We start from the raw sequence: 27,542 nt of genomic DNA, 5'->3' as shown, positions 1-27,542 counted from the left end.
ACCACCTTCCGGAATATCTGCAGCACGCGTCTCCCGTTCTTCAACGAAGGACCGTTTCACCGTGGCATCTTCCAGTCGGCGTGTATTGAATCGTCGTCCAACTCTTTCCTCCTGCCGACGAATCCGCGCAATGCGCAGGCGTATTTCGCCGATGAGGAGGTGATGATCAGACGCGATATCGGCACTACGTTTATTCCGTACATCAAGAAGGCTCCGTTTTCATTTTCGGCTGATGCAGATGTGGTCGATTTGATTTTCTGTAAAGCCGTCACGGGAGACCCACGTGACCTTGTGAACCGGTCGATGAGGGAAGAGCGATCCCCCGATCACCATGTCGTTATTACCACAAAATTCTGCGAACAGCTCTCCGTTTTCGCTCATTTCTCCGAGACCATGGCGTCCCATAATGCGCTCATGGTTCGAGTTGTCGGATCCGATCTTCGCATTGAAGTCGCCCAAACAGATCTTGATATCACCCTTCGGAATTCTATCTACGACGGCATTGAGTTGACTGTAGAAGTTCTCTTTGTCTTGCAGATCGGCAGCATCGGTTGGCGCATAACATTGGATTTTAGTAAGGTTTCGGACCCGTGTTCTAAATCTGGCAACGATTATCCTTTCACTTATAGGTTCCCACTTCATAAGCGCAGAGTGTGCCTGAGCGCTTAGTAGGAAGCCAACTCCGCGATGCCGGGGAGCGTGTTCACCTCGTAAACCAGAGTATAGCAGAACTTGTCCCGACGGCGTTCTGTGTTCCTATTCGTGTCCGTTGTTTCGCGCTAAGAGCCGTCGCCGTAAAATCAGTCCGTATTCTTTCATTATCGGATTCTCGAACAAATTGATATTTCGGGAACAGTAGGTTGTTGGCCCAAGGTTCCCTATCCACCGGGATGGGGCTGCCATCTTAGGTATAGCTTCCGGGGAATAGCATTTCATACTCAGCCGCTGGATGCCAGAACAGACGCTGTTGGAGCCGCACCTCCTTGGTGAACAGACGCTCGATCAGTCGGGTCAAATTTGTTTAAAGTCCCACCCAACACCAGGACTAGGCTAGTGCGCTTTGAGCAGCACACGGTCGCTTTGATAGGGCCTGCTTGGGGACACATGCAGCTTTTTATAGAAGTTCAACAAAGCCCACTGTCGAACCCCACCACATCCTAGGCAGACCCCACAGGACGCACCCTCTCACTCTAGCTGATGTCAGAAGGACAACAGTGCCCAGGCTGCACAACCAGCTAAGTACGCAACCCTTAGCTGGCGGTCAATTGTCATCGGAAGACCCGTGGAAGCGTGAGTATTGGAACTTGTGAGGACCAGAGCTATGTTAGGCGCCCCTTCCCGGATGTCAACTCACCATTTCGCAGCCCAATGAAACCGGTCAATGAAACCTGTAAAGCACTCAGCGTATCTTATAACAGGGATACGGAAAGCATTGAGTGCTTTATCAAAACAGTCATTTACAATCACCATGGCTTGCGTCCCTTCTCATTGCTCGATCCCGGGAAATGAGAAAGCGGACTCTTTGGCTAAGGTGGGCGCTGTTGAAGGTGATATTTAGATCGGCAAATCACCTTCGATGAATTTTTCTCATTAGTTCATCAGAAAATCTTGATCAGCTGGCAGCAGAAATGGACAAATGGGGCGTTGGGTAGATGACAGTATTCAATTCGCCCGCAGGTGTCGAAGCGTCCATGGTTCAAAGAATTGAATATAGGACGTGACTTCATTCGAATCATGTGTCGTCTAATGTCCAATCACTACACTTTAAACGCACATCTATTCAGAGTGGGGCTCTCGGAATGCAATCTCTGTGTTTGCGTCGAGGATTATCAGGACATTGATCATGTCGTGTGGGCATGCAAGGAGAATCGCGGCCCCAGATCTGCATTAACTGAACATCTCCGGGTCCGAGGAAAACAACCAAAGCTTATTAGAGAAATGTTGGCGGGCCTTGATCTCGAATACATGTCCCTCGTCCACCAATTTGTGAAAGTTGCTGATGTAAGACTGTGATCTTACTCTGCCCATCCCGTTGTCTGTGAACATCAGAATCGTAATTACTTACGCACCCTATATTCCCACCCTTTCCTACTGTATTATTGTATTCTCCAGAGACGTTGTTTACAGACATATAATTACATCGTCTCTGGTATTCCCTAACCTCGACCAAACCGCGAGTTTAAGAATCAAGAAATAAATTGCTAAACTTGAATTCGGCTCCGGAACGCTTCACGGCAATTGAGCCTCCAAAATAAATGAAAGATTAAAAAAAATATTTGGTGTCTATAATACTTGGATGTATTTGAAACGGGAGGTCCACGCTTTCTTCCTCTCCCTTAACTTAATCTTCTGTTTTAATAAACGGCTGTCATCCACAAAACAAAGTCCTTATTTATGATGGCACAACATCATTTATATTGTATATATTTTCTTCAGATTCTTAATAATACTCCTATTTTTCATTGGATGCTGTCTTAGCGTTTTTCCATCGAATATTTCCGCATTTTGTGATGTCGTCTTTCAAGGTGAATAATATTATCGAAGATAATAGTTGTTTTATACATTTTATTTCCATGCCGAGAATCGACAAGACTCTGGCAAATCACACTAACTTTGAAGTATATTCAACAATTCCTTATGTTTTGTTTCTTGGATTGATTTTGATTTCACAGAATGTCTTAACTTGCTTGCTTATTGACTAGAAAATCTACAGTTCAATTCAATGGGCATCTGTTTGGTATAACCTGATTTTAAAACGGTCGATTTGCTTCTAATGCTGTGGGTTCATTACAAATATTCGCGCTAAAATATCTTTCCCCTATGTCGTCGCAGACATAAACCATCTCTTTATACATCATCTTAACGTTTAACTCCAAACAAATTCGGTATGGATTTGTTCTTTTTCTTGGACCCATTGAGGTACTCTTTGTACATGTCGGACCGTAGATACCGCGAGTATGAGTCACTCTTCATCAGGTGATACACGTGGGCGGCGGCCACGTCGAAACACCACCGATTCGGTGGTGCCGAATTGCTCACCGCCTCCCGGGCCAGTTCCATGGATTTCGAATCAACGTTTACCGGGCACGGAGCGTCCGGTGCAAGAAACTCCAGATATATTGCGTGGGCAGCTTCTTTCACCTTCGACTGAGGTTGCGCTTTCATACTCTGTACCGATTCCCAAAACCTAAAATAGAAAATGAGGATCATAAGGAAATGTACGATAAAAATGCAGAATGAAATTACTTCAAATTCTCTCCGCTGAATTCTTTATCCAGAAACTTTGAAAACTGTTCCCTTCCTACTGGATCAATCAGCAGCTCGCGTAAGCTAAAACCCCATCGTTTCACGCGTTTAAGCGATACGTCTTTGCTGAAAATGTAAGTTACAAAATGGTTAAACAATTTGTTTGGGTCACAATTTTTTGTGGAATGCTTCCAAAGTGATGTTCTAATATGTCTAAAAGATAAGCTAGATCGTCCTTCAAATCAACGCGCAAAAAAATATAGTGGAAAAATACCCCAGAAGAAAAGAAACTACACATATGAGTTTGTATCGAGCCCGACAAAACGATGTGGTTAATGAGTACTAGAGTTGGGGGTGATGGTCATTTTCTAAATCAATGTTTTTTCGAAGCCATTCTGGGTTCTGAACAACTGTGCAGAATTTGGGACCGATTGCTTGCTTCCTCACTTTCCGCATCGCGTTTGAAGTTTGTATGGAAATTAGTATGGAAGAACGTATATTTTTGCATTTCTACTACTAGAGGTTTCATTTCATCGTAAACCAAGTGGCACATTGCGTTAAAGTATAACCCAAAGGATGCCGAAAAACTTTGCTGAGGAATGCACGTTGCTGGAACGTCCACGAAAAAAGTTATAACGCTTCGAAGATTGAGTGTTCAAACCGTATGCAAAAAATCATTTATTCTGCCAGCACTGCGAGCTACGTACCTTCTTCGGCAAAGTCTTTCGGCATCTTTCAGACTTTCAGACTTTACTTTACGTTAGCATGTATTGCTTCACGTGATTGATGATAAATTGAAGCCGCTAATAGCAAAAATGTAAAAAGTACGTTTTCCCATACTAATCTCCATGTAAATTTAAAACGCGATGCGGCATGCGAGGTCGCAACCTATCGAGCCAAAGGCTGACCAGATCATTTCGGTCAAAAAACGGAACATGTCAAAAACCTTGTGATAAAATTCAAGAGCTGTGGAAATTTCAAAATTTATGAGCCTAATTTTCACTCTCCGTGCAAGAAATTAAAAATATTTTAGAGTGAATCATTGACCACTGTAACCTTCTATTGTGTTAAGTTAGTTGTGGAAGAAAACTTAACTACAAATATTTCACTCACATATTTAAAAAAAGTGGGGAATTTTGAAATTTTATTTTAATATACTCTTAAGCATGAATTAAGGATTTTATTATTGACCAATATCAAAAACTTTTCAATTCTGAACAATTGAAAATATCAAAAAATAGTTTTAAGAAAAAATGTCAAAAGACAAATGCGAAAAGAGCAATACAGTGGGCGTGCCAAATCGATTTTTCATGAATATAAGTATAATAATAACAAGAATCTCAACAAGGAAAAACATTGATTAAATGTAATTTTAATTATTTCCATGAATTTGGTTGGGGCATGAGAATAAAGGTCAAATTTATTCAATTCACAGTTCTTTTTGATCGAAATTAATTTAAATGACGCCAAAAGTAGCCTCACACCTCGGGAATCTTGTCCATTGATTTTGTTCCCATGTATGTATGTATGTAGTTAGCCACCATCCTGGCTAGAGTCTTGCTCTGCATGCGGTTCCACTTGATAGTAAGGTCAAATTTTAATATGATTTTGCATTCAACATATTGCTGTATGAAGGACCAAAAATGGGGGTGATGGACCTGTAAGCAGAGACACTTACGCGAAACCCACGGGAAAATGAGAATCTCCTTCCAGCAGAATGATCCAACAAAAAGAATAATGAAATTTGCAATACTTGTCAAGCTTTCCATGGGATGGTTGTTTTGAAGAAGGGCGCGTCAACTGGTTAAGGTCACTCCTAACAATAGACGTAATAAACTATAGAGGAAGATTGCCGCTGTCGTCACTGGCGAAACATCTTTTGCTGGCGAGGATAGGGCACTAAATGTCAACGAAGGAAAAATCAGTACGTTTTGACAGATAGGTACCCAACATGTTTGGGAACGATAACAAAGGGAACCGCAGCGACAATCGTCCTCTATAGATTATTACCTCTATTCTCCTGACGGAATTCAAGTTTCAAAGTGCTCGCGTTTTCGGGGACACACCACTCGATACGGAAGCAACGCACAACTGTCATTTTTGTTGATTTAGTTTTGTTGCGTCGCAGCATGCGTGAAAAAAATGACAGTTGTGCGTTGCTTCCGTATCGAGTGGTGTGCCCCCGAAAACGCGAGCACTTTGAAGCTTGGGTTCTGCCAGGAGTGACCTTGGAGATAAAAGTAATAGACGGGAACGACTAATACCTTCCTTCCTTGACTCCGATTGGCTACCACTTCATTGTCCAGTTGTAACTTCATTGATGCCCTGATGCACCCTCCCAACCCCATATCATACATTTACAGTCAAATCAGTAATATTGTAAGAAAAATTTAGGCATGTGAGGAGAATATATGAAATAATGATCTGACCATTGATTTTGTTCCCATGTGCTCCCAAAAACGCGGAACTCATGCAGATCGTCGCGAAAAGTCGCGAAATCCTGACCAATTTATAGTCTAGTTTACAGCTCGGATTTTCGGAGATTTCTACCGGATTGTATTCTAGATCGGGCCGAATCTCTAATTTTTCATAACTGAATCCTCGTCCACACACATGGGAGCGAAATTTCCAGACAAGCTCCTGATGTGTGAACTAGCCTTCCAACTAGTCCCAAGTACGTGTGACCTTAAATCTAGCCGTTAAATACGGTACTTATGGTCAGCCTACATATTTTGCACAATTTATTGGGGTCCCAAAACGGTTCAGAAAAACCTTGATCTCACTTGATCGGACGAAGTTTGCGTTTTTCCATACAACTGCGCCCTACTCTAATGAGTACCCTACTTAGGTGACCGTCGAAAACAATACCACCGCAGATAAATTGAGAGACACGTCGTGACAAAGAATGTACGGGAATCGTTATTAATTTTAACTACATCCAACCAGCGACTGTTAGATTTTCTAACAATTCTGTATGAGAGCCTACCAAAAATGTCAGCTCACAAACAAATGTTTTAAGAAAAGCTTGCAAAATTGTAAGGTCTCATACAATATTTGTATAAGAATGTAAAATTTTCGCATATGCCCAGTTCTTATGCAGGTTTTGGTAAGTTCTTATACAGAATTTTTAGAAAATCTTACAATCACCGGTTGGTTGTACGCAATACTTTCCGATTAAAAAGAATTATTAACAGAAGAAAAATCGCATTGTTAGGAGAATAATCCATCATATATGGCAAAAAACAGACGACTATTATGGGCCAGGCTTCCAAAATTTTGAACTACAACTGCGAGTGATTTGAATCGATTAGGTAAAAGTAGATCCACCGACCTTTTGAAGTCTAGATAAATGAATAATGAAGTAATACACATCCCGCTACGCTACCGATTACGTTTTGAAAAGCGCACGATTTATTTAAAAAATGTGACACCAATGAACCAATGAACAGCCACTCCGGCCTTAGTCTGGAAATAAAAAAAACCTAGCATGTTGAAAACCAGAGACCCTATTGCGCAGCTCGACTCTACAGCAGTTTTATGTGATAGTTCGCATGGGTAGCTCGTGTTGAATCGACATGTGTAATACCTCTCCAATAAAAAATGTTAGAAAAAGACTTTCTTATATATAAGAAATTTAAAACGCGCCATAATTGTTGATAAATTTTCACAGTTTTGAACATATTTTATGTACCCACAATTGGAGATTATATTCTAAATTATTACAGCAAACATACTCAATTACAAATTATCAATTACCAATTATTATATTATTATATATTATAATATTTAATACTCAATTACAATTATCAATATAGTCAATAACTCAATTACAGAAAATATACTCAAATATTACTCAATACTATATTTGACTACAGTAAAGCAATATCTAACGAGTTCCACTTCCATTAGGAATATATAAATTTGCTTGAAGCTGACTAGGCAAGATCTTACGTTACGGCAGTGTTCAGACAAGGCATGCACGAATTTTAGTACTTACGCAGTTCGATCAGTATCCCACATTTCAATATTGTCCGTTATCCATGGATTTGGCTGATCAGGTGTTGTGAGAAAATAATCGTATTCGTTATATTGTTCAAAATATGATATATAACTGAAATAATGAGAAAAAAATTCCGTCAGAATCATTGCCATTTTCACACATAATATAGAACATACGATTCGGCTACTTTGGAGATCTTAATAGTTCTACGTTCTAATTTGAGTTTCAGGAGCTTAATTTGTCTAGTGAGTTGCTCTATTGGATTGCTATTGACGGCCGCGCCGGATGAGCCTGAGCCGTGCGTGGAGGCACCACGGCGGTATGCCTTCTTAATATCTACCTCGGTGGTGTTAACACAACCGGGCATCGGACGGTGTACATCCCAAAATGCGCGCTCTTGGGAGTCGAGCACTTTTCGTTCCAGCTTATCGCGCTTCTTGTCCACCTTGCTCTGAGCCTCCGCCTGCATGAAGATAAATTCCCATTTGCGTGAAAACATTTTCTGTAGCTTGGCCAAGTTCTCTGCTTCGTAGTCTGCTAGTTCCAGGCGAGTCTTGTTCTGCATCGTTCGTTTACACAGATATACCGCGTAATCAGTGTTCTCCGGTTCCCAACAGTTCGACGGCCAAAAGTACGGCGTCTGAAATCGATAGAATGTTCCGTCGTTCTTGACCGTCAGTTGATGGTCATCGATTGGAAACAGGTACCCGTGGGATGCCAACAGATGTGCGATGTGCAACGCTTCAGCGACCTCTTCGATTTTAAGATTCTTCATGATCCACGAAATCAAATCGGACCCAGTAAATACGGACGGTACTTTACTCATGAATGCCTTAATTGTACGCACTGAGACCCCACCGTCCTCACTTTGCATGCGTTCCACAATGCCCTCCATCTGTAAAGATAGGTTGTTATCGAAGATAATAAACTTTTATTTGAAACATTGTATATACCTTCTTGTAAACTAAAATGTTCGGTGCATCCTGATTCATGACAACCTGCGTGTTGTGTGACTGACTACCACGGCTCCCACCGGAAGGACCGATTCCGGAACTGCCAGCACTGGACCCACTTACACCCGGGTTACTGCTGGTGGCGTTATTTACTGCAATCTTGTCCTTGTCCTTCTCCTTATCCCGGTCTTTGTCCTTGTCCTTCTCGTTGGATGCCATTTTCTTCGGAACAATGATTGATACTGCCTTGTCCTTGTCGATCTCCGTAGTCATTGTTACCATCGTCCCATCGATGGTTCCGGTCCACAACTGTGTTCTACTTTTCACGGGTTGAATCTGTAAATTTTCGATTATGTTTGAAGATAAAAAGAAATTAATGCCTGCTTTCCTCCTTCAATGGCTCTACATTCCAACTGAAACTTTGCCTACTTTTCAACTTAGTATTAGAAAGTCTCCCTAATAAAGACACAAAAAAAACTTAGTATTCTATTAGCATTTCCTTTCCTCAATTATTAATTCAAAGCTGTTCTATGCCAGCCATTACATGAGTATGTATCTTGTGTAGCAAGTATATCCAGGGAGCCGAGAATGTTACCCAACCAGAAACATCCTAAACCGGACCGAGAATCGAACTCTCCAACAATGCATTGATAATCCTACACCTACACAACAATTTTCATGCAATAAGCACCATAAAGGCAACCGAGCAGAGTGCTATCAAAATATTATCCGAAGAATTACAAATCGAGTTTTTGAAATCATATCAATAACATATTTTGATACAGAATTGCAAAGGGTAAAGGGTAAAAGCCAATATCTCAAGGCGTTTAGAAAATAACTAAATAATTACTTATCTGGTTCGAAGGTCGTTGTGTGCCATGATTTTATAGTAAATGGATTTCTCAGTTGGCAGTGTGCAATATGCATAATATCCATTGCCGATATCTATCAAATCGATCTTACGTCTCACGTGACTCGTCATACGTCTCAGGTCATACGCAACCGCGCGAACGAGGCATAATTTGAATTAAGCGTCAGTAGGCCATGACTTACAACACGTTTGTAAAGCAACCAGTTTTTTTCCCCTGATTAGTAACGGACGACACGTAATTATTATTTTGTTCCCGACAATTACCTAACGTATTCGGCTTGTCCTTTTCCGATGGCACGAGGTCACACATTTGGCGATCCTTGCCTGGCATAGTTTAAACTTTGCATTAATTTTTCGATTTACCAGATAATCAAAGTTAAAAATAGAAATGCAAAATGAAACTACAAAAAAAACGCGTATACTGCTCGTAAAAGTGCTCAGTGCGTATTCAAATCACTAAAACATTTCGAGAGTGAGTGGTGCTCGTAACAAGTGCTCAGTACAAGGGCGTAGCCAGAGGGGGGCAGGGAGGGGGGCGTCACCCCCCCTAAATGGTGGAAAGATCGAACGGGTACTGAAATGAATTCGCTTAAACATGTGCACTTTACAATCCAATCATATTCAGAAATAGGTTTTTGAAATTCAAAAGATTCCCAAAAAACTTATAAGGGAATCCAGGATCCATACTATATGAAATTTCAAAAATCTTTCTAGAAGCTCCCCTAGGAACTTCTAAATTCCCTCGAAAATTATACTAATTATACTTTTAAATTCCTCCGGAAAGTTATCCACAAATTCCTCAGAAAACCGTTCGAAAGTCCTTCTCCTGTAATTGTAATATCTCCTTATCTAGAAACCCCCAACTATTTTTTTTAAAGGAAATTCATGTGGAAGTTTCTTGAAGATTTCTTTTCTTCCCTTCAAGTTTTACTTCTAGACATTTCTTTGGCTATTCTTCCAGGAAAATCTGCGACATTTACTTCAGGAATGCATTCTAGAGTTCCACCAAGAATACATACGGAATTTCCTCCCAAAATTCCACTAGAAGTTTCTTCAGCAATTTATGACGGAAATCCTCCGATTTCGCTCCTTAATTTCATCTGCTAATCTATAATAAACTGCTCCGGGCATTCCTCCAGGAACTCTTCCTTAAATTCCTCCGGGATAACTTCCAGGACTTTTTCCGGAAATATCTCTATAAATTCAATAGCGAAATCCTCTAGAATTACATTTTGGAATACTTTCCGCAATTATTTCAGAATATCCTTCAAGAATTCCTCTAGAAATTTCTCCAAGAATTCGTCCAAGTATTTCCCGGAAATTCTTCTCTTACTTCAGGAATTTCTCCGGGATTTTTTCCGCGAAATTGTCCTAGAATTCTTTCCGGACTTCACTCGGAATTTACTACAGAATTTCATTCGGAAAATAATGTTAGAGTTCCTCCAGGATATCTCCCAAGAGTTCTTTCAGGAATTTCTTCAGAACAAACAAAGAACAGTAATTCATCTGGGAATACTTTCTGGATTTCATCTGGTAATTTCTGCATTAATTCCTTCTGGTATTTTTTTTGGGAATTCCTTCTGATATTTCCCCAGAAATTCCTTCATGAACTTCTCCAATAATTATTTCAGTACTACTTTGTGAGAATTCCTCTGGGCTTGTGGGAGTTCCTCCGGGAGCTCCCCCAGGAGTTTTTTCAAAAGTTCCTCTAGTAATCTCTCCAGGAACTTCACAGGGAATTCTTCGAGGATATTTGGCAGGAATTTCAAGGGAAATGAGATTTCGGAAGTTCCTCTAGAAATTCAACTCCGGGTATTCCATCGGCTGTTCCTCTGAAAATTTCTTCGGCAGTTCCACTAGTAGTTCCTCCGGAAATTCATTCAGACTTTCTTTCAGGAGTTCATTAAGGCTTTCTTTGGGAATTTATCTACAAATTCCTTCAGAAGTTCCTCGTAAAATTTCTCTGGGAGCTCCTCCGGGAGGACCTTTAAGAATTCTTCCAGGAGTTCGTCCTGGAATTCATCCAGAAGATCTTACGAGAGTTCCTCCAGGATTTCCTCCGGAAATTCTTCCTGTAGTTCTTCAATAAATTCATCTAGAAGTTCCTCTGGCAGTTCTTCCGAAAATTCCTCTGATAATTTCTCCGGGAATTCCTACAGAAATTCCTCTGGGAGTTCTTCCGGAAATTACTCCGGGAGTTCCTTCTCAAAGGAACTGCCGGTGAAACTCCCGGAGAAATGCTCATAAAAACTGCTGGTGGATCTTCCGGAGGAATTCACGTAGGAACTGCCGGAGGAGCTCCCGTAAGAACTCCCGGAGGAATTTCAGGAGAAACTCCTAGAAGAATTCCTAGAGGACCTCCCGGAGGAACTCCCAGAAAAACTATCGGAAGAACTTCGGTAGGAATTTCCAGCTATTTTTTTGGAGAAAGCCTAAATGATTTCCTGAAAAAAGCCAGAATGATTTCCTGGAAGAGCTACTGGTGGAACACCCGGAGAAATTTCTAAAGAAACTCTCGGGAGAATTTTTAAATAAACCTCCGGAGGAACTGCCAGTGAATCTACCAGAAGACTTCTCGGAAAAAAATATTGGAGAATTCATCTTATAGACAAATCTCATCTAGCTGAAACCTTTGTAGGGGTATGTAGCAGGACCATCTTCATCATCAGAGGAAAAATGTTGGCTTCAGTTTGACAACCAAATCGATTCTATCCGCAAATGGGTGTTTTTCGGAAAAATATCGATACTGCCGAATCGATGTTTTTATTTTCGAAACATCGATGCCGAAATATATCGGCGTTGAAACATCGATATTCCGATATATCGATACTCCCAAAAAATTAAAAGCACCAGCAAAAAAAAATGAAACTTAGATTTCCCATTTTAGATCATCGAATCACACATCGAAGATACGCTGTTTTTGACAGATTGTGCCTAATGTGCTATATTTTCACTCTGAAAAAATCGAAATCCGATATCAGCTACAAAAAATCGATACGGTCAAATATCGAACATAATAAAATCGATACAAAATATCGATTAATCGAAGCGAAAATATCGATTCCCGATATATCGTATCGATATCGCCCATTCCTAATCCGCACCACCCGCAGACTAAAACATTTTGAGCGCGAGTGGTGCTCGCAAAAGTGCTCAATGCGTGTGAAAAATCGTTAAAATATTTTGAGCGCGAGTGGTGCTCGCAAAAGTGCTCAGTGCGTATCCAAATCGCTAAAACATTTTGAGTGCGAGTGGTGCTCGCCAAAGTGCTCAATGCGTATCCAAATCGCTAAAACATTTTGAGCGCTAGTGGTGCTCGCAAAAGTGTTCAGTGCGTGTGAAAAATCGCTAAAATATTCTGAGTGCAAGTGGTGCTCGCAAAAGTGCTCAGTCCGTATCCAAATCGCTAAAACATTTTTAGCGCGAGTGGTGCTCGCAAAAGTGCCGGGCCTATTACGGGTTCCAGAAGAAACTGCGGTCAAAAAAGATTCACACCCATACCAAATTATCATGTACAGACAGAACGCTTAGAGGACCGGTGGTCCTCTGCGAACTTGAGACTTGGAAGAGGACTTGGACATGCTCGAAGAGGACTTGTAAGCACTCGAGGTATTCGAAAGACGTGTGCTTATAACTATCTTTAGCGGTGTGCAAGAGGACGGTGTGTGGCGGCGAAGAACGAATCACGAGACGAGCTCGCCCAACTATGGGGGACGCTTGACCATCAACCAGTAGCTGTGGCTTTATGACCCTCCTCAGGTGTATTGATCTACAGCAGAGCTTCCCAAACCTTAGGGTATGCGACCCACCTAGTAAAATTCTATATGTCTCGCGACCCACCAATGAAAAAATGCATTTTACCAAGTCGTCTTAAGCATTAATTGAATCAGAATGTCATCTGTTTCGGCTTCTTCCACATAAAAAATATTCACGTTACCTTACATGTACAAATGCAAAAAATGACGAACATGGTATTGTTTGTCAAAATGTTAGCGTTTTTATTTTACTTCATTAAGGGGACAGCTTTTAGGCATAAATGTTTAAATAAAATAGCGTGGTGATGGATATTTAAAATAAAATGCGGTTTGAACTTGAAATAATGTTCCTGAAAAAAAAATGATCAAAAGGTTCGGCATTCGAGCTGCAATTAATATTTGTTCTGCGCGACCCACCAACAATTCGCTCGCGACCCCCTGGGGGTCGGGATCCACAGTTTGGGAAACCATGATGTACAGAGCCGACAGGGTTTACACAATGGACTACTATTGATGGACAACTGGACTGCGGCAGCGTAAGCGGCAGTGATATTCACTTGTACGCTGCCGATAAAGTTTAAGTGAATCCATCAGCATGATGACAGCACCTAATAATTGTATGTACAAATAAGTATAAATGTACCAAGATGTCAATAGAAATTAAAAGGCGCTATAGTGCATAGATGTCAACTCAGTGATGACTAATGGGCGAATCAAATGGATGAAAGGCATTGGATTTCACACCTGGATATGTCAGGATTGCTTTAAGTTCTGCTCCCTATTGACACTCATTCAAACTATCAGCTATCTAGTCCTTTATACTGACGATTAGTCTTATCGTATCTTTGATAGCCATTTTCATCTATTCTAAACGTTTCTGCCATTTCTCGTTTTTACATTTGCTCGTTCCCGCTCAGTCATTATAGCAAACGACACTATGATTGGTGGGGTGGTGCATTCGGTGCACTGCTTGCGATAGTTGGGCGGTCGATAGACGATGCAATCCCTCCGACTGGTGGTTGCTCATAGGTGGTAGAATCGACGCTCCTTGGGGTCCTAATAATAGATGACAAGCTAACCTTCGGCAGCCATGTTGAGTATGCGTGCAAGAGGGCTTCGACTGCTGTTGTGCAGTTCCAATGTGTGGATAGTACGGCGGCCCGTCCTGGGCGAGAGCTCTGGGGGTAACCAGTTACCTGAGGAAGCTGAAGAGTACGTACCGCTTGATGTGCTTCAGAGTGATATCTGCCTACCGCACGATATCACACGATGCAGCCTGCGTAATAGCGAGCATGATGCCAGTTGGGCAGGTCATCCAGGAAGACGAGGAGTGTTTTGAGCTACGTGACACCAGAGGAGCCCGCAAGCGTACCATGCTTTGGTCGCCAGATGCTAGCACGAACGAAATAACTCCTCGAAAGGTAGGTGGACCCACCGGCTGATACCTAACATATCGAGCTGGGCCAGGAGACCCCATGGGGAAGTTCACTTCCATCTGACACAATTCCTGTCAGGCCATGACTGCTTCTGACAGCACCAAGTGTGGTGCTCAGGCTTGTGCACGCAGAGTACCCCGTCTGCCCTGACTGCCCAGGTGTTGATGAAACTGCAGAACACATACTGTTCGCTTGTCCTCGTTTCGACGTCGAAAGAAAAGTTATGCAAGACGTTTGCGGTCGATACACAACCCCGGATACCCATATCAAGAGAATGTGGCATGCGGTGGAGAAGTGGAACGCAGTTTCGACTGCAACCACTCAGATTACCTGCAGCTTGCAGAGGATTTGGTGCGCCAAGCAGCAGTCAACAAGCATGACTAACTCGTGATTGGTAAGTTAGAACGAAAAAGGCCAAGTCTCACATGGCTCGGATAGGGTGAGCACCCAAGATGGACTCATATGAGATGCATCCCTGTGCGAGTGTGAATGAGCGAGTACAATAAGTAATGCATATCTCCCAGAAGTAATGTTGGGAGGCAGTTCCTGAGTGCAAATACAGATATGTTCCGATTTTATCACGTTCCGATTTTATCACGCTCCGATTTTGTCACGTCAACAAAATTATTCCGTTTTTATCAACAAGAAAATACAATCATTGTTTTAGAGAATAAGCTTCTAAAATAAAATAACTTGGGTTAGTTTTTGGCTAAATGTTGTGTTTATAATATTTCTAGCACTAGCGATAATAAGGCCGTAACTAATAATAGAGAATTCTCTTCACCGACTTCCCCTCTTCGAAATAAAAGTGACTAGATGCGGTTTTGTTTGCACTTTATTACTTCAGGACGAAGGATTTCATTGTTCTTTGGTGTTCTGATATAACTGAAAAGTCCAAAATCCAAAAATATATATGTGATCATAAGCCATAAATTGATCAAGTTTTGAATAAATGTTAACTATTTCAAGGGCTCCAAAACGCCCTGGAGTTCAGAACATGTGATATAACCGAACAACCAAGTCCTGAACAACGTATTCGTGCATTGTTGAACATATTAGCAGGTACATGGAGCCAATAGGATTTCACTCATTACTTTTACACGCAACTATAGGCAACTTAGTTTCTCCAAAACGTCCCTGAGTTCAAACAAGTTCGGAACATGTGATCTACCCGATCAACCAAATCGTGAACGATGTTTTCGTGCATCGTTGAACATCTCAGCAGTTCCATCGAGCTGGTAGAATATAGCTTAATCCTTTCACAAGCTACAGTTCATCCTCCATGAGTTGATGTTCTAAGACTCGATATTGATTCGTTGAAACAAATGATGCCATACTAAAATATTTTCATAGCTTCTTTGATAGTCCTTTCGAACTATTCGCCAAGAACTTGTGTTCCACACCTCGATACCGACTGTATTACATCTTATTACGCCATGGATTTCAGATCTTACTTAATCAACTTATGGATGATGTTAGATATGATATCCCAGTGAGTCCATTTAGCTTATATGAGTTCAATCATCATCTGCACTTGCAATTGCAGGCCTTTACGGTTGGCTAAAGTATTCTGGAAGTCGTATTGTTTTATGCAAAGTCCGTTATACGCCTTAACAAAAAGTCAGCAGCCAAATTGTCTCAAAGATCAGGATAAATAAACTCGATTGAGTGTTTATATTTATTAAACAATGTGGAATAGGATCAACATATTTCAGATTCATTTGCAAGCTGTCAGAAGCAAAATCTTCCCAAGGTTTTGGATATCTAGGTCTTCAGGGTATAGTCAAACTTGACCTCCAATATTTTTCCTGGGTAGCCGAGATCCCGATGAACATTTTTCCTAAAGAAACTGGCGACCTAGCTCTCTTCTGTGATTTTTCACAAGCAATCTAAAAGGCTGGACGTATATGACCCATCCGTCCCGAAAGGGTTATGTAAATTACGCGTTCAGTGAGCTAACGGGCACAGCAGAAGCACCGTCACACCAACTCACCTGTCGGGGAGAAGGACCAATGTAAATTACGCGTTCAGTGAGCTAACGGGCACAGCAGAAGCACCGTCACACCAACTCACCTGTCGGGGAGAAGGACCAATGTAAATTACGCGTTCAGTGAGCTAACGGGCACAGCAGAAGCACCGTCACACCAACTCACCTGTCGGGGAGAAGGACCAATGTAAATTACGCGTTCAGTGAGCTAACGGGCACAGCAGAAGCACCGTCACACCAACTCACCTGTCGGGGAGAAGGACCAATGTAAATTACGCGTTCAGTGAGCTAACGGGCACAGCAGAAGCACCGTCACACCAACTCACCTGTCGGGGAGAAGGACCAATGTAAATTACGCGTTCAGTGAGCTAACGGGCACAGCAGAAGCCCCGTCACACCAACTCACCTGTCAGGAGAAGGACCAATGTAAATTACGCGTTCAGTGAGCTAACGGGCACAGCAGAAGCACCGTCACACCAACTCACCTGTCTGCGGGGGAAGACTGTACGATTTCAGGATGTTGCGCGTCGGGGTGGAGCCTCAGGTTTGGCCACATTCAGGATCCCGCCAACGACACCGGACACTCACAAACCTCACAGTACAATACCACAAAGCTAACAGACAGGCACTTTACTATTGGCAATTTCTCACCTTTTCGCTAATAATTACTAACTTATAAGTTTTACTATACTATTTTATTTTAGAATAAGTTAGATTAAGTACATTTAATTTGCTTCTGGATGGCTTGAAGTTCTTGATAAAAGTGTAGATTTTTCTAGATTTTCATGCATGGCATACTTCGATGGTTGTTGATTTGATCACCATGACGACACGTGGATGCGGCAGACGTCGACGCCGTGGCAACTTTTATTTCGGACGCCTATGACGTCACAGATGTTCTCGCTGCTGCAGTGTTGGCAACATTCTCCGGCCCAGGAACCGAGGTGATGGCTTCAAGCAACACGATTTTGCTGACAGGTCGCTTATAGGTTGATTTGGAAGTTTTGATTTCAATAGTTCTTATATTTCCATCTGGTCCACGATAGATTTTTTCCACTACACCCTTTGGCCAATTGCCACGATGTAATGATTCGTCCACAATCATCACAAGGTCGCCAACTTTGTATTCGTGATACAATCTGTTGTCGGGCCACTTGCGACTCCGGATGAGCTCCGGACGGTATGCAGCTACCCATCTGCGCCAGAAACGGTCAGTAAATGTCTGCGAATGTTTGTAGGCAGCATGAAAGTTCAGATCCATTTCGTCAAAATCGTGTTCAAAGTGAATTATATTGCTACGTCCCAGTAGTAACATGTTTGGCGTTAACGGTTCCGTATTCAGAGGGTCATAGGCAACGTGTGCTAGCGATCAATTATTGACAGTATACATTGCTCCGCACAATGCTGTTCGAAGCACTAAATCCGTAGGGTGTTGTTCCCGCAGCATCGCACGAAGAGCGGTTTTGATTGAACGCACTAGTCGCTCCCAGCAACCTCCGAAATGCGGAGCGCCAGGCGGTATAAATTTCCACTGCACACCCCTAACGCTCAAGGAACTTTCGATCTGCGGCTGATCGAGTGTTTTTACCAGTGTCTTCAACTCTTGGTCAGCACCGATGAAGTTAGTCCCATTATCGGTCATGATGAACTGCGGTAGACCACGGATAGCCATAAAACATCGTATGGCCATTAAACAGCTATTCGTATCGAGTGACGGCACAATCTCCAGGTGTACTGCTCTTGATGTCATACAGGTAAACAGCACTATCCATCTCTTCTCTAGATGACGGCCGACCTTCACAGATAGCGGTCCGAAATAATCGATTCCGGTACAGGTGAACGGATACGCGAACGGAGTCGTTCTTTCCGGTGGTAGATTTCCATTTGCGGAACAGTTGGTTTCGCTCTCAGTTCTCGACACCTCACACAAGACAGTGCATACTTCTTTACTTGCGAACGGATCTTCAGTATACGGTGGCGTTCCTTGACGTTATTGATGACTGCCTCCAACCCCTGATGCGCGTTCGCAATGTGATACATACGAATGATCAATGTTGAAAACGGATGATTGTCAGGTAGAATCACGGGGTTGTTTACTTCGAACGACTGGTTGTTATCTTGAACACGACCTCGCATGCGGATGATTCCATTGTGGAGAAATGGAGAATACGTTCTCAATCGGCTGTTAGCTTTCACATATCCTGTCTTCTTCAGATTATACAGCTCTGGCCCAAAGACTTCAGCTTGTACTTTCTTGTACCAATTATTTCTAGCGTCGGATATTTCTTGAACAGATATCGTCAAACGATCAGGTTTCTCGGATCTTGGCAATACTAACAGTTTTCTCATTTTCAGGTAGTATGCGGTTGATCTGATCAGCCTATTGAAATCTGAGAACCTTGAAATGTCGGGTACCTCAATCGATGCTTCTTCGTGTACAGTGTAACACAACAGATTGGTGCTACTATCGACGATGATTTCAGATTGAAAATTTACCAGCTCTGCAGTAGACATCGCCAATGGTTCCTCAGTAGGCCAGTACATACTGTCGCGATGAAGGAAGTCTGGACCTCGCAACCACTCATGCATATTGCCAAACTTTGAACATTTCGTGGCCAAATCAGCCACATTCAGCTGTGATGGAACCCAGCGCCACAAATCGGTTCCGTGTCCATTTTCTTTAATCCGCATCACACGTGCGCCAACGTACGCGGTCAGTTTTGACCTGTCTTCAGCCAACTCAAGCAGATCTTAGAGTCGGTCCAGAAGTACACCCTGGTAATATCCACCATCATCTCCGTTTGTAGTACGCTCACCATCTGACTTGCGAGAACACATCCTTGTAGTTCCAGGCGTGGTACAGTTTGTGACTTTAGGGGCGCCACTCTTGACTTGGCATATACCAGGGCCACATGAACTTTACCTTGACTACGATGAACCATATATACCACGCAAGCAAACGCCTTGTCACTCGCATCACAGAAGGCATGTAATTCCACATTGGAAAAAGACGAAACCGCAGGGTAATAGTACCTTGAGAAACGAATTTCGTTTAACTTCCTAGTTTCGACCAACCAATCCGTCCATCTGGGAACCAGTCCGTCGGGAATTTCATCGTCCCAACCGGATTGCAACCGCCACAGCTCTTGGAAGAAGATAATCTTCAGTTGTATTGTTATTGGACTGAGAAAACTAAGTGGGTCAAAGATACTCATCATGAACCTCAACAGCTGCCGTTTTGTTGGAATGGCTTCGCCACTTTGGAAGCGCTCATCCAGGTTTGAGAAAGTCAATGGAAAAACAAATTCACCGGACTGTAGGTCCAATCTAATTCCGAGAACGTGAACCTCACCTTTTCTACAGCCGGCCATAATTTCAGGATCGAGCGAGTCGATCACAGTTTTGGAATTCGAAGAGAACTTCGCCAGCTTGAATCCGCCTTGCTCGTGAACATTTATCACGCGTTGGATCAGTTCGATTGCCGCTTCTTCAGTGTCAGCGCAGTCGAAATAATCGTCGACATAATGTTGTTTAACAACTGCTCGTTCGACGCCAGGATGCTTTTCTTCCAGTTCCTTTGCATTGAAATTCTTTATGAATTGTGCCATCGATGGGGACGAAACCGCGCCAAATATCATAACCTTCATCACGTATACATCTGGTGGAACCGTGCGGTTCATACCACGCCATAGAAAACGTTGGGAATTTTGATCTTCAGGACGGATGCGCACTTGGTGAAACATTTCCCGGATGTCAGCTACGAAAGCTATCTTCTTCATCCTTGCTCGTACCAAGATTGCAATCAGCGGAGGAACGAAAACCGGACCCTTCAAGAGCAGATCGTTCAAAGAGAATCCATGCGACTTTGCTTTCGCGTCCATGACCAAACGAAACTTCTCTCCACTCACCACGCTGAAGTGAGGCAGATACCAGGTGTTAGATTTTTCTGACAGTTCTTCAGGCTCGAGTTTCCTGGCATAACCCTTATCGAGGTAGTCTTGAATCTTGCTACAGTATTTTTCTGCAAATTCAGGGTTCGAGTCCATCTTCTTCTCAATGGTTTGAAGCCGGCGCAGAGCTAGAGGTTTACTATCCGGGAAGACGAAATTGTTATATCTGTAAATCTGCCCTACCTCGAAGCGTTCCCCTCGGCGTGTGATTGTGCGATTCATGATATCTAGTGCACGTTGATCTTCATCAGCCATTACCGTCGACTGACCAGAGATACCAAAGTCTTCTACCTTATACATCTGCTTCACCAGGTCTGTAAGCTCGATGTCATCGTTATCGGTACACAGCAACGCATGTTGACCGCCCGATCCAGCAACGGCAGAGTCAATTACTCCATGTACAGTCCATCCCAGGTGGCATCGTGTCAACTGTAAACCGTTGAGCGAGTATTGCACAGTCTTCAGAGGTACGATCAGACCCGCGTTGTTCGACCCAATCAGCATACAGGGACGAGCACCTTGAATTGCAGCTAATTTGTCCTCATCCAGCATTGGATACATTCGTTTTACTTTTGCCATGTCGAATTTCAGCGGAGGTAAAGCTATATTGTTAACCGTTTGAATATTCTTCACTTCGTACCACTTCGCTTGTTCCGATGGTCCAGATATACGGAATGAAAGCAGCATCGATTGCTCCTCCTTGTGCAATATTCCGTTCGTCCATCTGTACGTTACGGGTGCAATCGGTCCTCGTAGTCCGATATTCTCAGCAACAGCAGCATCCATCATTGATAGCGAAGAGCCTTCATCGAAAAGCGCGAACACTTCCTCTACACCTTTTGGTCCTCGAATTTTTACCTTGCCGACGCGGAGCAGTGTGTTCATGTTCTTCCCATTCACGTTACATACGTTCTCTTGATGTTCGGTGCGATGGTACCTCGGACTTCTTGTGGGTTCGTCGGAATGTACTAGCTCGTGATGATTCTTCTTACAGATCGAACACTTCTTATCGGACTTGCAGTTCCGTCTGGCATGGTCCGACTTCAGGCATATATAGCAAACCTTGCAGGAATTTGCTGTAGATCGACGCTGAGCAACCGACAGTTTACGAAACTGTTCACACTTCTCCAGACCACAGTGAGAACTTGCTGAGCACAAGGGACATTTTCTGGTTTCTTCGTTGTTGCGACTGGTAATGTTTAGTACCATCGGTTTTTGCTTCGGTTGGTAGCTGGACTTTTTGGCGTTGAACACAGGGTTGAGACTTGCAAGTTGGTTGTCCATCTCATCCTCCAACCAACGAGAGAAAGTTTTGAACTCGATGACTTCGCCTTCTTTCATCAAAGCGGCCTTGTGTCGAACCCACATCTGTTTGCTGAAAGCAGGCAATTTATCAGCCAGGTGACAGATGAGCTCGGGATTCATCAAATAGTTATCCGCCTTCGCGTTTGCCATCGCAATCTTGGTACCAATTACCGCGTTGTAAAAGGTACGAAAAGATTCTATGCTTCCCTCCTTAACGTTCTCCAGATTTCTCAACGCTTCCAGTCTATTCGCAACTACCCATTCGGTGCGACCGAAATTGGACTTCAGCATTCTCAAGATTTGATTCACATTGTCGGGAGACGAGAGCAGGGCTTCTACGGTCTTACGTGCTTTTCCCTGCAACGCTTTATTCAGTCGTCTCAGATTGTCACGATCAGTAAGCTGGAATTCCTCGGTAGACGTTTTAAATTCGTTCTCAAATACCGTCCACTCCATAACATCGCCTGTAAAGAATGGCAAATCTTTCATATTTCTGCTTTGTAGTGCTTTGAAAGCTTGGGATAAAACGCCATTCACGTCAGGTATGGCGACTTGTGCTTGATTAGCGCCGACTGCTGATACGTTTATCGCTCCAGGTGGCGCACCAGATGCACCCCGTGTTCCATGAAACGGTGGATCCATTCGATAGGGTGACTCATCAACGTCCAATGGTTTGTCCCTCTTTGTATTAGCAAGCCAATCCACAATACGTCGCGATGCATTGCTATACATACTCGTTCCGTACGTGGTGTTCGATCGATGACTGGAGGTCGACTGCAGCTCAATCTTTCTTATATCACGTTCCATCTTCCGCTTTTGGAATTCAGCCTTCCGTTGTTCCGTCTTCAATGCCAGATCATGTTGAATCTGCAGCTCCGCTAGTCGTTTTTCTGCTTCGATTCTGTCTCGTTCGATAGAAGCTCGCAGCTCAGCCACCTCATTTTGCTCTTCTAACTCCAAGATCTTGATTTGACTGTCAGTTTTGCTGCTTCGCGAGGTTCCGGATCGGTTTGATATTAATCCAGTTTTAGCATCATCTTTTGCGGCATCGGATACGACCGATTTGTTCTCCGGCACATCGACCTGATCTCCTGTAATGGTCGTGGTGGCAGCGACGTCCATGTTCCGGTGGGTATTCAGATTCTGCTGGTTTGGTGGAGTACGAAGCATCTCACCGAGTTTCGGTATCTCGACGACGTAATTGTCTAACCGTTTGGGTGCAATACCACGATTCTTACGACTAGAGCAACGTACCTGTTTTTCCATATAAGCCGGTCGGTGGCTTTCGAAGGACCAATGTAAATTACGCGTTCAGTGAGCTAACGGGCACAGCAGAAGCACCGTCACACCAACTCACCTGTCGGGGGAGAAGGACCAATGTAAATTACGCGTTCAGTGAGCTAACGGGCACAGCAGAAGCACCGTCACACCAACTCACCTGTCGGGGAGAAGGACCAATGTAAATTACGCGTTCAGTGAGCTAACGGGCACAGCAGAAGCACCGTCACACCAACTCACCTGTCGGGAGAAGGACCAATGTAAATTACGCGTTCAGTGAGCTAACGGGCACAGCAGAAGCACCGTCACACCAACTCACCTGTCGGGGAGAAGGACCAATGTAAATTACGCGTTCAGTGAGCTAACGGGCACAGCAGAAGCACCGTCACACCAACTCACCTGTCGGGGAGAAGGACCAATGTAAATTACGCGTTCAGTGAGCTAACGGGCACAGCAGAAGCACCGTCACACCAACTCACCTGTCGGGGAGAAGGACCAATGTAAATTACGCGTTCAGTGAGCTAACGGGCACAGCAGAAGCACCGTCACACCAACTCACCTGTCGGGGAGAAGGACCAATGTAAATTACGCGTTCAGTGAGCTAACGGGCACAGCAGAAGCACCGTCACACCAACTCACCTGTCGGGGAGAAGGACCAATGTAAATTACGCGTTCAGTGAGCTAACGGGCACAGCAGAAGCAACGTCACACCAACTAACCTGTCGGGGAGAAGGACCAATGTAAATTACGCGTTCATTGAGCTAACGGGCACAGCAGAAGCACCGTCACACCAACTCACCTGTCTGCGGTAAAAGACTGTACGATTTCAGGATGTTGCGCGTCGGGGGGTGGAGCCTCAGGTTTGGCCACATTCAGGATCCCGCCAACGACACCGGACACTCACAAACCTCACAGTACAATACCACAAAGCTAACAGACAGGCACTTTACTATTGGCAATTTCTCACCTTTTCACTAATAATTACTAACTTATAAGTTTTACTATACTATTTTATTTTAGAATAAGTTAGATTAAGTACATTTAATTTGCTTCTGGATGGCTTGAAGTTCTTGATAAAAGTGTAGATTTTTCTAGATTTTCATGCATGGCATACTTCGATGTTTGTTGATTTGATCACCATGACGACACGTGGATGCGGCAGACGTCGACGCCGTGGCAACTTTTATTTCGGACGCCTATGACGTCACAGATGTTCTCGCTGCTGCAGTGTTGGCAACAGGTTAAGAGTTAGAGATTATGTTATCAACGGATGCCACCTTATCGTAGGAAACATCCATATATTACGTCACGCTTTTAGTGGGAGGGGAGAGTTTTTAAAAGTGTGACTGTTCATATATTTTTTTTGGAAATTTCATACAAAAAGTGGAACAATGAAGGGAGGAAGGATTGAAAATGGTTAATTTTTGCTTAACATAATTTATGGACGTTCCCTTGAAGCACTCCTCACTTACCAGGTACCTCAACCAGTCACCATTGATGATCAATATACATTTCCTATGTCTTTTCACTAACCCTCAGCACTCAGTGGCATGTTCACGTGATTTATGGACAGTCCTTTACCATTTATAAATGTTAGAACCTGAAAATCGTACATTCTCCCAGCAATTGTCAAAGAAAATTATTCCGATTTTATCAACTGAAACTCACGGACCGTGTTGATAAAAACAGAACATATCTGTACCTATAACGCATCAAGTTGATGTCAGTTCGAGTGAGTAAAATCCAAAGTATTCGTTCCATATAGAGTTTGCATCACATTTAACTTGTCATAAGACGAGTTCGTACAATTCCATTTAATTCCGCCACTTGATAGTATTTTCGACAGATACGTATATCGACCTCAACAGGAAGGCCGCTTTCAGTTTCTCGTGCATACGTGCACTCGTAAATAAGTATCTGTCAAGGTACAATCAAGTGGTGGAAATCAATGGAATTGTACGAACTCGTCTTAGGGGCCGTACACATATTACGTAAGCACTTATGGGGGGAGGGGGGGTCGTTCAATATCTTACGCTCCATATAAATAAAAAATCATTTGTATGAAAAAAGTCTTACATGGGGGGAGGGGGGGTTGAAAAACCCAGAAAAAATGCTTACGTAATAAGTGTACGACCCCTTATGACAAGTGAAGACATTCCACTAAAAGCTCAAAACAATTTTCTTATCCCATTTAAGAGTCCTGCACATTGGATACGTTTGCGTTGCGTCTGACACATTTCACATAGGAAAACTGTCAAACGCAACGCAAACGTATACTATGTGCGGGGCTCTTTACTTCAGGAATTTAAAACAGGTTTATAAATTGTTGGTTATGCGTGTAAATCTAGGGGTGTTACTTCAGATTTTTTATGGCCAAAAAGTTGTGCTGTGTGCAGGTACACATTCTAATCTATGTAGCACAGGTTTTTGGAATTTACGTGGGTTACGCGATTTTTACGCGGATTTTTACAAGTTTTTCTACATAGTTCTTCAAAAAGGTCGGAAAACACGTGTAAGCCAGATGATTTCTACACAGCCACCTAAAACATTGTCTTTTTTGTAATAATGAATCTTACATGTTCACAGTTTTTCATTCATCGGAACATAATAAAGAAGAAGGGAGGAAATAAAATCCACACATTCTCTCTAATAACTGGCAGGAGTGAACTCCAAATCCAAATCGCACCAAGTGCCAAAAAAAATCTATTTTCACGCACAAATTTTTGCGTAGTAGATCCAATTGATCACAAATCGTATCAGATATTCTTCCATCCTATAATTGACGATATCCAAAAACACATGTACAAATGAATTGATGTACATTTATTTCCGTTTCCATTCTACAAACAAAATATATCACAAGTCAGTCAAAAAGGCGCTTGGTGCGGTTTCGCTGAACCCCGACCAATTACAGTCTATTTCATAAAGCACGTGTAGGTTATCATTTGAATAACTTGAAACTCAAAAACTTGAATAATGAAATAGTCTAAAAGAAGCCTGGAATTGTAAATTACGGGTTCGCTTTTAGTCATTTTCTCACATTCATCACATTATCTATAAAAGCCTCTTCGATACGTTCCCACATTATAATCTACGAGTCTGTATTATTTATTACATGCATCGAGCGCATGTATTTGTTTTCCCATCAGTGCTTAGCGACCGATTTAATACTTGAACAACTTGTCTAGAACACTAAACATTCAACAACTTACGTTATCCTCACTGGCCTCCCCTGGTTGCCGGAATTCATCCCGCATTCACACAAGATGTGTTGGCACCTGAGAAAACCGGTGGTGCAATCGACGTCCCTTCACTTCGCAATGGGACCGATTCTAATTGCATACAGCGAAAGCAGAGCGGAAATTCCTTAGGATGCTCGATTAGCGCTGAAAATTGCTGCCATATCACTCTACGGCTCTACGGAGACGATGTCCTTCCACCGCCGTCTGCTTACCCTTTGGTGACGCTCTTTTTTCTGCTTCTATCAAACGATATCTACGGCGATGCTACTGATGACTGCTGGCGATACATCCATCATGGAGAATCCGATTTGCGATTCATTTTTTTTCTCCCTTGTAGCGCTTCGCAACGATGAAAAACTGACGATAGATTTTTTTACTTCCAATGCACCACTTCAATCACTGACGGATTTAACGAGTATTGCACTTAAAAGATCGTAACGCTATGCACGCCGTTGCTCAAAGAATGCTTATAGAGGGTGTATGGTGCTCAGAAAAGTGTGAAAATTGGAGTGAAATTGGAAACACTTGTGAACCATCACTGCTGAAATTTTTCACATTGTTTCTGCTTAGCACCGCACACTTCTTGAATGCTTTCCTCAATCCTGATGTGTATCACGGGGAATCACTCATTTTCACTTGGAAATCCACTGCTCGGGGGTTCCGATTACTGGGAAAATCATTTAATTTCCACACGAAATTCTTCCAGCCTGCCTGATAATCAGGGTCAAAAGTGTACAGGTTGAAAAACGAAGTATAAGAGAAAATAGGAGGAAAACTTGGGAAAAATTTCCCAAACTGTTCTTTTCTTTGGGATCTCCCACACGCACTTCCTCTCACAACTCCAGATTGATGGAAGCGACGCTCTCGCTCTAAATGACCGAATGCGACGCGTCGCTCTCGCGACGATTGGTTACGGAGGGGGATCCAATTGGGTGGACACTACCAGCCGATATACTGCAAGAGTTGTTGCTGGTCTAATCGTCTCCGAGAACACCATCCAGCTATCCACCCAACAAACCACGCTCCGAAACTCTGAATCATGAACGATTCCCGCTGTGTCTCCTATAGCGAACGTTTGCACCCTTCGATATCCGACAAACAACTATAGTCAGCGCGTCATGAACATCTGTCGCGTGGTGCTTGCACTATGTTGTTCCCTCGTCTATATATTTTTATCCAGATTGTGTGTCAGGGGAGAATGTTATAGAAATCCTCATGCGCTAATAATTCTCCTTAGTTTTGATTTTCTCGTACAATAAAGTGTACCGGAAGATTTTCATTTTACTCTAAAGACAAAAACTCAGGCACGGAGACTTAAAAATATATAACAATTATTTCAACTCGACAATTTGAGAAAATCACTGTCTGTATGTGTATGCTCGAAAAATAAGGAAAACTTTCAGTATAGATATTCTTACATCTCATGCACACAATTAATTTGGATAAAATTGTTGGTCAAACGTGCAATGTTTGACTGCGTGCAGAGCTGTTTTTCGAACTAAGATAGTCATCTCGGTTC

General features: G+C 42.9%; 1 protein-coding gene across 1 annotated transcript; it reads right to left on the bottom strand.

Annotated features, from left to right (window-relative positions):
• Positions 1-2,388: 2,388 nt before the first annotated feature.
• Positions 2,389-27,048, bottom strand: LOC134210891 (regulator of G-protein signaling 7-like). The gene is made up of 7 exons (XM_062687303.1): positions 27,033-27,048; positions 25,994-26,690; positions 8,200-8,535; positions 7,423-8,141; positions 7,244-7,357; positions 3,247-3,372; positions 2,389-3,187 (listed from the first exon to the last, which is right to left on the bottom strand). Exons 2-7 carry the CDS (start codon positions 26,036-26,038, stop codon positions 2,860-2,862), a joined length of 1,668 nt encoding a protein of 555 aa, XP_062543287.1. The 5' UTR covers positions 26,039-26,690; positions 27,033-27,048; the 3' UTR covers positions 2,389-2,859.
• Between the last annotated feature and the right edge of the window lie 494 nt (positions 27,049-27,542).

Source organism: Armigeres subalbatus, chromosome 2 (assembly GCF_024139115.2).
Source record: "Armigeres subalbatus isolate Guangzhou_Male chromosome 2, GZ_Asu_2, whole genome shotgun sequence".
Classification (NCBI taxonomy): domain Eukaryota; kingdom Metazoa; phylum Arthropoda; class Insecta; order Diptera; family Culicidae; genus Armigeres; species Armigeres subalbatus.
The sequence above is the reverse complement of the archived record's forward strand: the minus strand, read 5'-3'. Positions and strand labels throughout refer to the sequence as shown.